The sequence below is a fragment of the Erpetoichthys calabaricus genome, chromosome 1 (genome assembly GCF_900747795.2).
Source record: "Erpetoichthys calabaricus chromosome 1, fErpCal1.3, whole genome shotgun sequence".
NCBI classification, from domain to species: Eukaryota; Metazoa; Chordata; class Cladistia; order Polypteriformes; family Polypteridae; genus Erpetoichthys; species Erpetoichthys calabaricus.
In genome coordinates, this window is record NC_041394.2 from 197,007,572 (window position 1) to 197,025,644 (window position 18,073).

Genomic DNA, 18,073 nt, shown 5'->3' on the forward strand with positions numbered 1-18,073 from the left:
TTAATATTTCACAATACAAAATTTTTGGTGCAAAATTCAGAAAGTTGACTTCTGTGAGTGGTTCGGAGTCCTTTAATTGCAGCGACGACACAAACTTGACTTTTAGCAGATGAGAGTGCGCCCGTGTGACAAGCCACTCTGTTATGTAAACATGCGTTGGTCTTTGTTTTAAATCTCTGCTGTGAATCTGAACTCTTTTTCTCTGTAGATGACAGTTTAGCATCTTAGCAACAAGGCTAGTTGCCGGGGCCCCAGGGGCAATGCGCCGCATGCTAATGAGGTTGCATTACTGTTATTCCAGAAGTAAGACCTCCCTTCCTTACTCTCACCGAGGCGCTAGTGTCTCGCTGTGCCGGCAGAAGCCCAAGCAGGCGCGCAGCCGCGCTCGTGCAGGCGCACGCGCGCTCTCGGAAGGGAGACAGGGAGGCGGGGTGAAGCCGCCCTTTCAGTCCCCTCCCACCTGTCCGTCTGTGTTTTTTCTCACCCAGCCACAACTGTCAGCGGCGTGTGCATCGCAGCTCAGCTCAGCGCAGCGCAGCACGGAGCTCGGGGCGGATGCAACCATCGAAGAAACTGCATCTCGTCGACAGTTTGATTTGCTTACTTACCATCCAAAGGTGTGTTTTTTTTGTGCCGTCGTTATCCCTTGCTTGTTGAGCTCTGCCTCTCATCTTACCATCGCAAGACACAGGTGCTCCGAAAGTTTCTCACGGAGATGCGGCAGCCACAGACTTTCAGAGCATCTAACTGAAGTGACCAGGTTGCTGCAATTGAGGAACCTGAAGTCGGAGGTAATCGTTTAACAGTTAGTTTGTCCGGTTGTATATTGTCTTCTTGTGAATTGTATTTATTAGAAGGTAATGGTAAATGTCACTTTAGAAAGCAGCAAAAAGTTCGTCGGATCCTGTTGTGTACCGGAACACTACCCAATAATGTCCAGAATATGCCAGTTCAGCAAAAAAAGAAATGTGTTGTACTATGAAATGTAAACCTGGATTTTTTTAGAATCTTTCAAGCTAAATGCTCTACTTGTGCAGAATCTTTAATTATAAACTGTCGAACGGTCTCTTTATGGAAACATTATCTTAAACTGAAAAAACCGCAAGGCAACCTGTTACTTTCTAGAACTATATTGTAGTGCTGACTATAGAGCTTCATCTGTAAATAATATTTTAAGACATTGTGCCACTAAATGTCAAAATTGCAGAGATATGACTTAATTGGTAGCTCTTGGGTATTTATTCTGGTTATGAACTGTGTTTTTCTGCCTTTACCTAGATATTTACTCACTTTTTTAAAGATTAGTAATGTTGTAGGATATTCATTTTAAAAGCCTGCCCCAGCAGCAATGAACCAAACAATTAATTTATCCCGTCAGCAGTGAGGTGTAGAGGTTAAGGCACTAGACTTTAACCTACCAAAGGTTGTGGATTCCGCTTCAACATGTCACCATATGAAAGTCACTTAACCAGTCTATGCTCCAGACATCACAATATGTAGAAAAGTTCTAACATATCCTGATCTTACAGGTTACCATGGGTAATAGTGTCTGGCAAAATCACACTAAATATCCTAGACATTTCTCTGTTGCTTTTAAACTTACAATGAGGTGGATGACATCTCAGAAATGCACAGCCAACCAATAATTATTTAAATATTTTTACTGATTTTTCTATATACCATATCAGCGATAAAATGCAATTGTTTTTGTGTAAATGTTTTGTGATACAACAACTCTAAATTGACCTGGTATGAGTAAGGCTCATTTGTTAAGGCCAGATTGCCAAACATGCACGTGTTTAGGATGAGGCAGAAAAGAGTGCCAAGGCAAACACAGCAACAATATGCAAACTTCACACGCGAAGAAATAGGTTAAGATAGGACTGTGCTGTAGCAATTTAAAGCACTGCACCAAAATCCTGCCTAATATTTGGAATTCTGTACTGATACTGTTCACACAGCAGTGAGTACTGAGCTAAAGTTTTATGTATCTATTTCTAAAGGATATTTATATTATTGTACTAAGAAACACCAAATGAAATCAGCTATGAATATATCTCTAATTCTGGTTGTTGTATATTATATATCCAGCCATATCTTTCAGGTGGACATTTACTAATTTCTGAATTATACTCCCAATTTCTTTTCACAAAACCAGTTCCTACTTTGGTTTTTCTCTTTGTTTAATTTTGGTAGAGGCATTTTTTAATGTATTTCTGTAAAATATCTCTCAGTCTTGAGATAACTTTCATAACGATTTTATAAAATGTATTATTGCCATATAATACCTAAATAAGATTCTGTTCACTTTTGTTCTCTGAGTTACTTTAACTGTCATTTTCATAATAGATTTCTTCCTTTAATATTTCAAAATAGCTGACAGCTTGCAAAGAACGGGCCCAGGTGAAAATGGTTATATCCTATACAGTATATGAGTAATAATTCAGTGTCAGTTATATTTACTACAGTATGTTGTCATCATAAGCTAAAATGGCTGCTTCAACAAAATATTTATTAAATTTAATAAACCTTCATGACTTTACATACACGTACCATTATTTGCTAAATTCTTAAAACCTACAGTATGTATCTAGAAATGTGCAGTTAATACAGGAAAAGAGAAACAACAGTTTTAATTTAGTATTCCTGTCAGAGAAGACTATAGAATAAATCAGACATTGATTAGGAAATTGCTTGGAAGAAAATCAAGCACTCTAGTGCAACCCAAGCATCAAGTCCTGGAACACCTAGTCAAATGACTTAACTACATTATTGAGTACTGTAACACATAAAATTTGTTTCATAAACTACTGTGAGTAAATAGGATATATATCCAAATTTTGAATGAAAATGCTTTATGAGAGTAACATTTGTAGATTTACAATAATCATACTCTTACTACATATTCTCATTAAGGATATAAAACAGTCTGTAGACATTATCACTCTGTTTACCACTCTTTCTTTGTGTTATGGGAGGAAATCAGAATTATAGAAAGAAAAAAAACTAACAGACTCAAGGAAAACTTGCAACTTTCACAGAGTAGACACACAGAGTATGGAACCAAGCCCAAATATTAGAGATGGAAGCACAGCCTTTTGCAGTATATTAGTTAACCTTAAATGGAAATATTATTATGGTTACCATTTTAATAGAAGTAATGCATAAAACGAATGTAAAATTTCTAGCATATTAGTCCTTTATATAAAACAGATCAAGTTTAGATTTTATAGTATACCATCTGCATGTGGTTTTCGGAACAGAAAACAACCCAAAGACTCCCTAGCAGTTTTACTATATTTGTGAACTAGGAGAGGTGTCAGTAAACTCTTAAAAATTACCTAGTGCAGAGGACCTGTACTCACCTGTACTTGCTGCCCCACTGGCTTTCGTAAGAACACACTGGCGATACCATATCTAAGCCATATCGCTGGCATTTGAGTTCTATTAATCTTTATCTTGAGAAAATACCTCCAGATAGACAGTGTTTTTAAAGAAAACGTCAAGCCTTGCCCTCCATTGCTGAGGCGTTTCACTTGGAATTTGTTGAGTAGCGGCAATTACTTTGTTTTGACATTGTGTCTCTTCATCTATGTCATTAACACAACAACGTCATTGTTGCACAGCGGCGTTTGCTACACACAGGTATTTCATAGCAAGCGCCAAAAAAATTTAAAATTGCATGCAGCCATCTAGTGGCAATGGTTGAGTATGAGCAGAGTGGACTGCTACACACACACACACACACACACACAGGTCTTTCGTGTGTATATGTCTAATAATACTTTTGGTTTACAAAATCTAGTTTAAAAAGTGAAAGTAGATGTTTTATGATTTTTGTTGATATATATATGACTTTAAACCCCTCAAAATTTCACTTTCAGCTGTACTGATAATACCTTTGCTTTCCCTGTGGTAGAACTGGTGTTTATGGAATAGAGTTGGGTTGATAGATATATCTTGCTGTACCTAAGCTTTTCATGTGGTACTTGCAACAAGAGTAAACAAATCACTCTCTCCAAAGCCACAGCTTTTTATTCTTTTTAAAATCCAGGTGACAACATGCTTTACTACGGACAACTGCCAAATGGTGAACTGTTTGATTTGCAAACATGGGTCTTTTTATACAATATTATGGACAAATGTGCAAAGAAAATAATCACTTTGTCAAGGTTTATTAAATTTGCTTTCACTTAACTAATACAATAGCTGTGGCAGTATTATTAGGTTGAAATAGAAGGGGATTTTCATTTTGAAAGATAATTTTAGTGTTATACAAAAGAATCACACCATTTTTCTTAAGCTTGTGATTCCAATCATGTCACAATAGTCAGATCTTTAGTGATACATTGGAAAAGATTTGAGGTTTTACTCTATGATTCTGTGTTCAGTTCTTATAGTATGTGATATTTGCCAACAAACTCTGAAAGAATCATAAAATGACTTTTAATGATAATAGTAAAACAACCCCTAAAAAAAGAATATAAGACGGTGTCAGGTAATAATGAGTAATCCAGGGAGGAGTGATAGCCAACAGCACACACAGTCTATATAGCTGATTGATAAAATATATGGAAAATATTTGCACTATCACATGAGTGTTCAAGCTAAAATATACTGCTTTTGACCTTCTTGATTTTAGGTCATTCCATTCAGTTAATGAACACATTTAACCCAGTTTCACTGAAGCAGGTACCTATCCCTGCAGCTCCAAAAACCTAAACTGGATACCTCTATAATGCTGCACACATTCATCCCGCACTGTCTTATTAATCCAGTTAATAGCTGCCAGTTTATCTAACATGCACACCTTTTCAATGCTGAAATAACTTAAAAAAATATTTATCCTTTTTATATAACCATATTCTTTAATGCATTATGTTTTTTTTGCAATAACCAAAGTTGTACACTGCTTGAAAGTTTACATGGTGTAATCTATAGTTCATAGCCATTATGAAAAGCGTAATAACATATCTGACAACCTGTATGAGCTTATACAATAAAAAGTCATCAGTTTTTGTCCCCTCCAACAACCACAACAATGTTATTCAAAGGGACATAATGATTTGTGCTATTAACTAATGTAATTTGAAAGAAAGACTCCTTAAATCACCATTGAATGTTGTGTGGTCCAAAGAGTGTATAGTAGAAAAAATTTTGGAAAACATAGTACAGTTATATTATTTCATGTTTTGTGGTATTACAGAATCAAAGCCAGTTATTTTATTATCTTGCTTACCTCAATGCTCTGCTTTGTCTAGTTTCTACAAAGAAGTTTGAAGGAGCTGCAGCCTATTTCATTGTATACAGTGCATTTACTACATCACTGGATAGCCTCTGGTTTTCCATAATCTAGTATTAGATTAATTAGTTAAGAAAGTACATTGATGGTTACGATTTTTTTTTTTCATTTATCACTCAAAGGCCTGTAGAGTCAAGTTAAATGAGCTCAAACAAATAAAGTGGCTCAGAGAAAGAGAGAGGGAGAGAGAGGCTGGGAGCATGCACTGATGCGTTGTGTTGCCGCACCCACCCCATGACAAACCACCTCAGGACGAACATGAAGCAGTGCAGAATGTGGTTGGGGCAATGGAGTTTGGAAGCTAACACAATGCAGAGATATGTCTCACATAATACCTCCAGATGATAAAGAAAAAAACACAATGGTGGCAGAAATTTTCCTGCAGAAGCCATTATGGAAGCATAGAGGCTGCTATGTTGCGGTTTCTCTCATAAGTGTGCTGCATAATTTTGGAGAACATGAGCTTGAGCACTTGCACACACCTTAAGAGACAAATAGCCAGTGGAAACATGCAGTGCTTCTATGGGATGCAAAAGGGGCAGGCATCCCTGCATTGTGTAGGGATGCTTTGATGGGCCACTGGCCAATTAGAAAAAAAGGTCAAGAAGAAAATGAAAGAGGAGGCAACATCCTCTGGCTAATGGAGGGTCCATGATTGCAGAAGGGAATGTATTGGGCCATGCTGTCCCTGTAACAGAGCAGGATGAGGTGGGGCTGCTTTTTAGACCTGAGCATTTGGTGGCAAACATTCCCTGGGTTAAATCAACTCACTAAATAAATAGATGTTTTGGTAATGATTTTGATAACAGGCTATTTATTCTTCCTGCTACATCAGTGTAACTGCAAGGGTATGCTCTTAAAATTTCCTCATAAACAGAATAATACCAAATTGGCCATAGTATGGCACAAATGCAATTATTACACACAAGAGAGTGATAATTGAGTACTGTACCAGATTAACCGAATAATACCAAAGTGGCCACCGTATGGTAAAAATGTTATTATTACACACAGGAGAGTGATAATTAAGTACCAGATTAACAGAACAGAAAGAAAATTGTATGGGTTTACCGTCACAGGTTCACTTCCAAATGTGTTTAGTTTATTGGTTTGTACACTTTCTCATCCACCTACTACATTAAACACTTCCTATATTGCCAATGTTTGTATCTATGTCTGGATTTCAGCCTTTCGTCTTTTGACCAATTGAGTGCCTTGTCCACACAGAATTAGCCTCTGGCTATCTTGGCAGCTTTATACCCAATTTCAGGGTAATTTTTTCAATGGACTACAGGCTATACCTCCCTCTAGCAGCTCCCTGCACCCCTTAATCCCCAAACATCCAGGTGTATATGGTAGGGAGAATACATCTATATACTTTCCTGTATGTAGTAGCCTCTATGCTTCAAGCTTAGCCTCTGCAGATCCCCTAATGCTGTCAGTGTGATTCTCTCTAATGCATGAAGCTGCTCTACCAGACTCTTCCATGGTGTGCACTATCCTAGTGAGGCTTTCAACCCCATCAACTGATTATCAGCCAGCAAAAACATTCAATGAAAACTATTACAAAACCTTTATTTCATACATTTGAAATTATGTATCCAAGGAATAATTATTTAAATGCAGTAACTCTATTTTATGTTTGAAGAATTCAAATGAAAGAAGAAGTGTAATAACTTTATGGAAATATGATTTAATGGTTTCTGACATTCAATTTGTTAAACTCACAAACCATTAAGAGCATAGGAAAATAATTGATACAAGGATGAGTTCTATAGGCAATTGTTTATTTGTTGGTTTGTGGCAAAGATACAGAACTAAGTTTGTGACTTAGCATGTGTTTGATTTATAATGGAGTATCTGAAAAATGATTGTAATTTTTCTGCATTTTTTCAGCTGCTGCACAGAAAAGCAAAGTTGGAACTGGATGTGAAATGGTTAAGTCCATGTTGTGTATTTTTCTTTTAAGATTGATTCCTGGAAGAGTGATAGCATTCTTTGAATCTCCTGAAGACGGATAAGACATAGTCACAATGGATTTAACCTTGTTTCAGTTTTTCTCTCTGCACAGAGGTCGGAGACTGACCCCCAAAAGCATACCTTTTGCTCTTTTACTTTGTGCAAGTTTAGCTTGCAGCTCACTTGGAAGCTGCCCAGATGTATGCATTTGTGCTAGTGACATTATAACATGCACGAACAAGAATCTATCAACTGTACCTTCTATTGTTTTCAAATTTATTAACAGACTTGACTTAAGCTACAACAAAATTACTATTCTCAGTGGTGACTGGGCTTCACGTCCCCTTGATAAACTTAACACACTAATTTTCAGTTATAATTCTATAAGTACAGTATCTTTGGGAGCTTTTCGTAATGTAGCTAGTGTCCGCTATCTTGACCTGTCATCTAACAGACTGAACACATTAGATAAAAATATGTTTCATGATCTGAAAGAATTAGAAATCCTGCTCCTGTTCAACAATGGTATTACTCGAATTAATTCTGGAGCTTTTGGAGGATTGGAAAAATTACAAAAATTGTATTTAAGTAAGAATTTTCTCTCTGAATTTCCCATGGAACTCTTGTTTAGCAAGTACAGTCTTGCACAACTTGAACTTCTTGATCTATCTTCTAACTTAATCAAGGAAGTGCCTGTCCAGAAGATCATTGCGCTTCCAGCAAGACAACAGTATGGGCTATATCTTCATGAGAATCCATTTATTTGTGACTGTGCATTGCAGACTATGATACTTTACTGGAAGAAGAGGAAATTTCGCTCTGTCATAGAGTTCAATAGTGATTATAATTGCTTCAGCCAGTCTAGTCAGAAAGTGCCCATTAATCCTTCCCCTAATTCTGATGACTCTATGAACTGTTCCAACAGCACTATCAATGGCTCCTTCTTTTTCTCAGGAATGATTTATGAAGTTCGTATTGGTGACAGGCTCGTGGCACATTGTGACAGTAAAATAGCTGATGTGAGTTCAAATTTCTATTGGGTTACTCCAAGCCAAGAGCTCATTCAGCCAGGTGATGAGACACTCAACTTGAAGGTTTTCCATAATGGAAGTCTTGAACTCCACCACGCAAGACCTGAGGATTCTGGAATCTATAAATGCATTGCAGTTAGCAATAAGAGGAATCTAAATGAAACAGTAGAAGTCACATTTAAAGTAACCAATTCTACTGACAAGCCAAGGGGACATGAAACATTTAATACCGCCTTTACAACACTTGCAGCATGTGTAGCAAGTATTGTTCTAGTTTTAATTTACTTATATTTAACTCCTTGCCGATGCTGGTGCAAAGCTAAGAAAACAGAGCGCAAGCAAAATGCGGGCAGTGGCCGGTCATCAATATTGAGTGCTGCAGTATCTAGTGACATTCACTCAGAAAGAAAAACCAGTACTGGTAAAAGAGTGGTGTTCTTGGAGCCTGGCACAGAAAATCAGCCAAGTCAAAATGGGAAAGTAAAATTACTTTCTTCTGAACAAGGCATGACTGAAAGCATCTTGAAAAACAGCAGGGCGAAGTGCGATTCTGACTCAGTAACATCACTGTTTTCAGATTCACCATTTGTTGCTTAGTAGTATTTTCCTAAATCTGCATAGAATTGTGGTGGTATTAGTCCAACACATGCTTTTTACAAAGACAGTTTTTTAGCAACTTCTTTATCAAAACAAAATGCATTTATAACTCGGTAGAATGGAGGAAATGGCATGTACACTTAGTTTAATTATTGTTCCTGACCAGTAATGATAAAATCTTTATCTGGTATTTTTGCCTTATTTAGGATTTATTCACATCCAAGAAAAATCATACATTTAGTCTTATAAAATAAAATATGAAATTAAATTGGGAGTTAAAACTGGTCTTCAAGTAATAGAAAGGGAATGCTTGTTATACTAAAAGTAAACTATAATTAAAAATGCATTTATATTGTGCAGTATATGTAAGAATTATATATGCTTCAGCATCAAAAGATTTATATTTCTTTTTAACTTTTAAAGATATAATTTTTATATATTTATTTATATATTTACAGATAATTAGTTTACAGTCTGAAAGACTGTCTAAATGCCACTCTCAGATATTCATGAACCATCCGATCTAGAAAAGGCTATGTGCTGGCTCAGGGAATTCATTGGGTGTGTTCTTTGCTGGATCAATTAAAGGGATGTTAAACATTATGTTATGTTTTGCTTTCATTGTATAAAAAAAATCAGACAAATGCAATTATTGCCAGGCCTCTGTGAGTGTGTGGCAAATTTTGTTTTAAACATGCACAAGGTAACTATTGTGTAACTATGAGTTTATCAAAAATACAGTTAGAGAGTTACTCTGTTTATAGACAATGCAAAGGACTTTATTTTAAAGGGGACTATATTTAAAATGGTTTCAATTAAGATTTGCATATTTTTTCTTTAAAATACTTATATTTATTATGCTTCCTTTTGCTGACTTTTTCTGCGTACATAGCCATGGTAACTGATTTGTTTTCAAATATTTTGGCCTACACTGTACATTTTGCTACAGTGTTACTATGTAACTTCACAGTATAACAGTTTGCCTTTTGCCTCAAAACTACATTTTTGTTTGCTTGACAAATAACAAGGGTTATTGTTATTCACAGGAGAAATTTGTGATATGTCAAACTAAGTTAATAATCAGTACAGTTAAAATCACTTGGGTGTGAAGTAAATGGGCTGATCATGGCATACTTCATATATTTCTGAAAAGCTTAGGAAATACATTTCAAATTTTTGTTTGAATTTCAACATGAACATTACTCTAAATACAACTTTTGATACAAATAAATATAATAGAAATATTAAAAGCTCATGCAAGATGGCTATATATTTTCTTTTCATTTCTCAGTTGAACCAATTTCTAAATTTCAATTGGCCATTTTTTAAAGCATCAGAATTATTAAAGCAAGTGTTGCGTTTTGTAAGAATAAGGTCTACAATGAGAAAGAGGCTAGGCATTAAGCAAGCAGCTAGCAATTATAAAACTAGTACAGTTATTTGTGTTGCTTTTTTGATAGTAACAGTAGTAACTGAAAGTATAATTTAAAAATGAAAACAGTTTATGGTGAGGATAGGAAACTTTCTACCTTAGTGTACTAATATTTAATCAAATTAGGTAGCTACAGATTACTTATGGTGACAATTCTTTCTGTCAGGTACATACAACCCAAAGGTTTCATCTGTTAATTTAATAAGGTATCTATGCAGTGATGCAGTATGTCTTACAATTGTACTAGTATTTATAAAGCATTATGTAAAAAATATGTATATTTGTAAAAAAAAAAACAAAAAAAACTACCCCATCCTTTTTTCTTTATTTACTTATAAAGCCAGGACTTGAAAGCATCAATGAAGTAGTTTAAAACAGTCCAGAACACAATTAAGAAGGATAATTTGATTTGAATACCAACATTTTAATATCTGAAGTTCAAAATGATGGAATATTCTTGGATAAGAACATTAAATTTGCCAAGTTACTTCAATTTTTGCCTAACCCATTCATTTTATTTGAGATGTCATCACCACTATAAAATGTTAACCCAGTGAAATACTATTTTTACCATGGCTATTACTCTCTATATAATATATACATAACATAAGCCTCATGTTTTTCACCACACATCCTCAAGTAATACTGCCACCAAATACATTAGTGTTTTGTTGATGTAACAGTGATGGACTGTAAAGGCTTGGTGTGAACTACAGATAAGCCTGTATTATTGGGAAAGATTAGCAAGACCTCAAGAAACATTGTGCCAAGTAAGCAGAGTTTAAAATATTCTACTTTGTGCACTCTGATTTTCCAAAAAAAAGCAGTACACATAAGCAGTTTTTATTTTATGTTCTATAGCAATAATATGTTTTTCTTTAATTTTTTTGTTTTGCTCTTTTTTGTGCACAGTCATTTCAGGTTAATTACCACACATTTTTGTATCTTTCATTGTCCTTGGTATTTAATGAAATATTTGAGCACATAGTGATCAAACTGTGCATTATGCTTCCAAGGGTAGAATTGTCTTCATCATTAGCACAAAATCCTGATATGCTATCTACACATAGACAACAAAATTTTAAAGGCATCATACAGTAGACATCACTAAATGATATGACATTCTATGCATGTTTATCGTGTCAAAGCTTTTATGACTACAAATACTTTTTAATTGTAGTTTATTTCAAGTTGAAAAACAATCACTGGTGTAAAGTAATTCAAGTTACAATTTTAATCAGTCACTACTTGTAACTCTTTTATTTTGTTTTAATTTTTATGATCGCATTTAGTTAAGTTTCTGAACTGTTGGTTCATTTTAATTAATAATAATAATAATTCATTACATTTATATAGCACTTTTCTCAGTACTCAATTAGACCTTGCTTTGATTCATGGAACTCTATGAAAGAGAATGGTGTTGGTTTACAAATCTTTAAAGCGTCATCTTGTGGTTTAACATCATAATTATTTTTATTACACTTTTCCAGGTCAGTATCACAGTAGCAACACACTGAACTAGGTTGACAAGGCTTTCTGAAACCCAGCAACTTTGTCCTATCCATCTTGAAGAATTTACAGGTACATTCAGGACAGCTGAGAGTTATAATCAGTCCAGTTTTTACTGGGTGTGCTCCTTGCTCTTCTTTCAGTGGATTATACCTTGCACACCAATGCAAAAATAGATTCTACTTTAGGGAAACAGTGTTTGTAATCCAAGGTCCTCCTATATTGTTGAGCTCCTCTCTGTGTCACAGAGAGTTAACTCATCAGCCCAGTGCAAGACCATTATTTTTGCTGATAATGCTTATAATATCATTATTCCAGTTGCTAGCTACTGCTAATGAATATGAAGTGAAGATGCTAATATAGACTGACTAGTAAAGTGACTTGTGAATTTAGCTCCTGCTTCACCACCATAATCCAGGAGAACATTTGTAAAACGTTTGATGCACAGTTGGCCAATTACATGATTTCCTCAGCCCTCACTTGGGTACAAAAACTACTCCACTTGGGGTAGCTTCTCACCTCCTTCCTACTGGACACATACTGGTCTTTTCCAGGAGAGAACCATGACCTCAAATTTGGACATACCAATTTTCATCCCAGTCAGTATTGTGTTTAGCTGTGATCCAGTCCACTGTGCACCAGAGATCAGAATCTGATGATGCCAAGAGGTTAATATCATCTGCAAACATCAGTGATGAAACCCTTAGATTCTCAAACTGGATACCCTCAAAACATTGGTTATGTCTTTATTACTGATGTTCATGTACAGGAGAGGAAACAAGTTGCACCATTGTCAACACTGAACAGTCTCTTCTTAATACCAAGTATACAAATTGGGTGCTGTGTTCATAGCGACCAGAGGCAGGATTGTCTTGTGCTTTGTTTAGTTAAAACTTTTGTTACATTTTTCATTTTTATATATATATTGTTTCCTGCCTTGTGCCCTGTGTTGGCTGGGATTGGCTCCAGCAGACCCCCGTGACCCTGTGTTCGGATTCAGCGGGTTGGAAAATGGATGGATGGATGGATGGATGGATGGATATTGCAAAAGAGGTGAACCCCATAAAATAGTTTTCAGCATGCAAATCAATGCGGATATATCTTTACAAACATGACTTCAAAACACAACTGAAGTAGGATAGCGGACTTCTTGGTTATATAGGTCTTCGACAGGAAGGGGATGGTCCAGGAGGGCAGACAACAGAAATGATGTCAGCACTGGTGTGGAGGTTAGGCTTCCATTCTGCAGAGGGAGGAGGAGAGAAGGCATTAAACCAAATTGCCAACCATTGGTTTGATGGATTATTACCATCTCCTGAGCCCTTCAACTGACCCCTATGCCCATGTGCGTGACAGGGTCTCCCCCAAACACCCTCATCACCCCAGGGCAGCCCAAACCCTGAGGTCATGAATGTGAGAAAGTGCATTGGGATTGGTGTGGAGGGAACCCTTGCGATAAAGGACTTTGAACTGAAAGGGCTGAAGGTCCAAGAACCATCTACTGTCCAGTGAGTTGTTCACCGAAATCCACTGGAGTGGTGCATGATCAGGAACAGGAGTGAACTCATGGACCAGGAGGTAGTACCTCAGCAGGTTACCAGCCCATTTGATTGGACTGGGAAACCAGGTATGCGGCAATGGAGCAGGAAGCCATGCTCCATTGCCGCATACCTGTTTTCCCAGTCCAGTAGTTTTATGCTCAAGAATATGACAGGGTGTTTAACACTGTCATTGCTTTGGCTCAACACAGCACCAAGACCTGAGTCCAAAGTTAGTTGCCCTCAAGACTGTGCATGCATAAGGGCCTGTTTCAAGCCACATAATGCTTTGTCTATCTGTTCTTCCCATACCACCATGTTGGGTGCCCACTTTTTTGTCAGATTAGTCAAGGACACCACTCTCTCAGAGAAATGGAGAACGAACTGGCGATAGTATCCTGCTAACCCCTGAAAAGCCTGGATCTGCTGCTTGGTTTTCGGGATGGGGCCATCTCACAATGATATCAACTTTGGAACACTGTGGTCAGACCGTACCCCTGCCCTCCAGGTGTCCCAAATACTTAGCCTGTGTTAGTCCAAAAAAGCACTTCTTATAGTTTATCCAGGGTCTTAGTGCCAGGAGCATAGCTTGAACCTGCTGGACGTGCTTCTCCCATGTGTCGGAATCCATGATGATATCATCCAAGTAGGTGGCACTATAGGTATTGCGGAGCCATTGCAATCTGTCCATCTGATGCTGGAAGGTCATGGGGGCCCTGTGCAACCTAAATAGAAGGATATGATACTGCTAGTGTCCATTTGGGGTGTTTAATGCAGTATTTTCCTTGGCAGAATCCATTAAAGGAACTTGCCAGTACCCTGTTGTCATGTCAAGGGTGGTCAGATTCTGAGCTTTACTAAGCCACTCGAGGAGATCATCCACTTGCGTCACTGGATAAGCATCAAAACAAGAAACTTAATTAAGCCGACGGAAGTCATTGCAAAAGCGCCAACTGCCTTTGGTCTTAGGCGTCAGCACAATGGGGCTAGGCCAGGGACTAAAAGTTTCTTCTATAACACGTAGGTGTAGCATTCGCAGGATCTGAAGCTCCACTTCTGTACACTTTGCCTCCGTGAGTCTGTACAAGCATTCAAGGATGTTAAACCCAGACTCCATTATGATGTCATGTGCAATCAGGGAGGTGTGACAGGGTTGTTCATTCACCACCTCAAGGAAGGACAAGATGGCTGTTTCTAGCTGTTTTCATTGCTTGGTTGTCAAGTTAAGGCCGAAATTAAGGGTTGTTCCCTGAGAAAAAATAAAGAATGGGGCTGAGTGGAGATGGGGTCAGAGTCCCTTGCCTTCCACGGCTTCAGCAGGTTCTCACGTCATAAGGACTTTGCCAATGTGGTAAAAGTTTCAAATGCGAGGTGAAAATGAGTACCATGACACAATCTCCAGCCTGAAACTCACAGAGGCTCATGCCATGGTATAACAGCGGGCCTAAACTGATTGCGCCTACTCCATATTCTCGTTTAGTATGGCTCTAATAAGATGAGGAGAAGCAACTGGTCCCAGTTCCTTCTGTTCTCGCAGACCACCTTATGAAGCATTTGCTTAAGTAACCTGGCAACTTAGCCGAACATCTCCAAGGTGAATTGTGTCCCTTGGTCTATTAAGACTTCTTAAGGAATGCCAACACACACAAAGACCCCTACCAGTTTCCGTGCAATATTTTTGGAATTGGCTAGTCTCAAGAGAATAGCCTCTGGATATACAGTAGTGTAATCAACAAGGACTAAAATATATTTGTGTCCTCTAGCTGAGGGTTCAATGTCAATCCCTGTGCATTCAGACAGGATGTCAGTGAGCATGCCTCATGTGTCCTTTCAAGGAATCTGCTGTAATTGAAATGCTGGACAGGAAGCTCAAAAACAGCAGACCTCCTCATTAATCCTTGGCCAAAATACAGTAAATGGATTTAGATACGCTCCAGTATCTTCTCAGCACCCAGGTAGACGCACAAAAGATGGGCATGTGTTAACTTGCTGCCTGTAGATTTTCAGGACCAGTAAGAAAATCCTCACCTAACCCTCATGTTCAGCTACTCTGTATAATAAATAATTTTTGAGGACAAAATGTGGCCCCTGTGGCATGAGATGGTCAATCAAGACAACTGCATTTTTAGCAGACTTAAGGGAATTGTCATTCCACTGTTCTCTCTTAAAAGAGGCCAGAGTTTGCCTAAACTGAAAATGTAAAGAGGACAGCAGATCCATAGCAACCTCAAGGGGCGGAGCTAGTGACTGCAGTGTCTTGACTTCCATCTCGGTGGAGACGTCAGCATGAGTTGGCCTGATGTCAGCTGCATTGTTTTGGTAACCACGTGATTTCTCCCCTGTGTCAGCTGAGAGCACGGCATGGAGACAGCTTGAGATGGATTTCTACCATATATAGCAAGGCCCAGAGTTTTCCCAGGAATGGTCTGTGCTTCTCTGCTGTTACTCTCTGACCAGCGTATCACTACGTGAGATGGATTGTGTAAAACCGTCATTTTAAGAGTATGGCTTCGCAGCTGAGGACACATGAGGCAGACCTGTGCTTTCACCATGGATACAGGTTAGACTGATCAAATTAGCATTCCGCTGTCGTGGTAGACATAACTGACTGACAATGAAGATGTTACTGCCAGAATCCATCAGTGCGGAGGTGGACAGAAGGTTGGTGGGTGCACAATACCTACCTCCTCACGCTCAACTGCAGTCGATGTGAGGGCAGTTAGACTAGAGATGTCCGACACCCCTGAATTTGAAACCATGTAGGTGTCTGCTTCTCCTTCGTCTTGGCCATGGTGCGACAGGGGGCCCAGATTTGGAAACACATCCAGTCAGGGGTGGGTGAGCAGTGGACTGTTCTGGTTGCTCAGTTTGTGAGGCCACTGTATGCCATTAAAGGGTTGCTGTGAGGGCTTTCTGGACCACTTGGCGAGAAACTCGGGGGGGGGGGGGGGGGGGGGGGGATTTTTAATAGGAAGTCACACATCACCCTTCATGACTGTTATCTTGGCATCATGCTGCTCGGGCCTCAGCCACCTCCCTACTCAGCCCTAGATCTCGAAGACATGGGACATGACCTCACCTTCTGGTACAGGGATCCGCCGTACCGCAGCAACACTTCAGCTTTCAGGCACTTGTAATTAGCAGCGGCCCAATCATCAAGGTTGTAATAAGCTCTCAGACCGATTACAGAGTTGTGTGCTTTATGGCATTTACAGAAAAATGGCTAAATGGAAACAATTTGGATTACCACTTGACATTCGATGGATTTGTTGCACCAATTTGTTAAAACAGAGTCACGGATATCACTGGTAAGTCACACAGCAGAGGCAACTGCCTTTATGCAAAAAACAATGGTGTAACATGGTGGTGGCTAGAGAAAAAGTGTGCACGAAAGGTTTATAACTTCTGTCTGTCTCTCTGTGCCCCATTTACCTGCTCAGAGAATTTCCACAGATTTTCATCACAATCGTGTATTTTCACCTGAGGGCAGTGGCAAGCAAGGCTGTTAACACCATCTCCAGAGTGATACGGAGGCTTGATTCGCTGTCTCCCGACTCTCCAAATTTTATTTTGGGAGACTCTATCCAGTGTGCACCAAATAAAACACTTTTTTTTTTTTACTAATATGTCACTTGCCCAACTCATCACAACTGAGTGCTTGATGAATGTTACGGGAAGGTCAAAGGTGCTTTGGACCTTATCTTGGTGGGGTGGTTAAGCAGGACAGCCATGGACCTGTTGTTGATGATTTTGTACAATGGTGTGATCACTCCAATTTACGACTAAATATTATTAAGACAAAATATATGGTGGTAGATTTCAGGTGCTCCCACCATCCACTGTGTCAACTTTAATTAAAGGGGAGACGGTGGACATGGTATAGCAATACAAATATTTGGGAACAGTCATTGATTACAAACTAATCTTTGATCTTAACACAGAGCAAATTTTTAAAAGGTGAGTCACAACTTTTCTTTCTTAGGAAACTCAATTATTTTAAAGTGGACAAAACCATAATGACACTTTTTTTGTAAGTCCTTCATTGAATCCATTGTTACATTTGCTTTTATCTGTTGGATTGGCAACCTTAGCAATAAGAATATAAACCATTTTAACAACATTATACAAATTAGCAGTAAACTTGTTGGTTCACAGCAGACCTCTTTCACTGAAATGTATTGCAAACAGGTTAGAAAGAAAGTCAACTCAATTCTGTCAGACATTAGCCATCCTCTTTTCTCTAAATTCCAGCTTTTGCCTTCCAGCTGCAGATTTAGGTTTCCAAAGGTAAAGAACAGCATCTATTGCTAGATCTATAAGCATTTAAGCATTCTGTTACTAGTATAGATGCTGTTCAATTCTGTATTATTGTTTTGTGTATTGTTGAAAATAATTATTCTTCTTTGCATTAATCTTGTGTGTGTGTTTATGCAATAACACTGGTTGTCAAATGTTGTGTCCCTGTTTATCTATTTAATCTCTGTAACATTTCTGTTTTTGTACTTTCCTGCTGTAAACAAATTTCCCTCTGGGATAATGAGAAGTCAAGCAAAATTATAACTTTTATTGGCTAACTGAACATATTACAATATGCAAGCTTGTCTGAAGAACGGGACTGAGCTGCCTCAAAAGCTTGCATATTGTAATCTGTTCAGTTAGCCAATTAAAATGTGTCATTTTGCTTGACTTCTCATTGCATCTATAA

At 38.1% G+C, this 18,073-nt stretch overlaps 1 protein-coding gene across 2 annotated transcripts; it reads left to right on the forward strand.

Moving 5' to 3' along the window:
• Window positions 1–471: 471 nt before the first annotated feature.
• LOC114658552 (amphoterin-induced protein 2-like) lies at window positions 472–9,550 on the forward strand. 2 transcript variants are annotated; one of them, XM_028810599.2, is made up of 2 exons: window positions 472–791; window positions 7,199–9,550. In XM_028810599.2, exon 2 carries the CDS (start codon window positions 7,336–7,338, stop codon window positions 8,887–8,889), a length of 1,554 nt encoding a protein of 517 aa, XP_028666432.1. In that variant the 5' UTR covers window positions 472–791; window positions 7,199–7,335; the 3' UTR covers window positions 8,890–9,550. The 2 variants fall into 2 exon arrangements, with proteins under 2 accessions (XP_028666432.1, XP_028666435.1); XM_028810602.2 differs by having other exon boundaries at window positions 473–617.
• The last annotated feature ends 8,523 nt before the right edge of the window (window positions 9,551–18,073 follow it).

What these genes read in the sequence shown, in the direction of transcription:
- LOC114658552 (XM_028810599.2), top strand. Translation starts at nt 7,336, where the DNA reads ATGGATTTAACCTTGTTTCAGTTTTTCTCTCTGCACAGAGGTCGGAGA.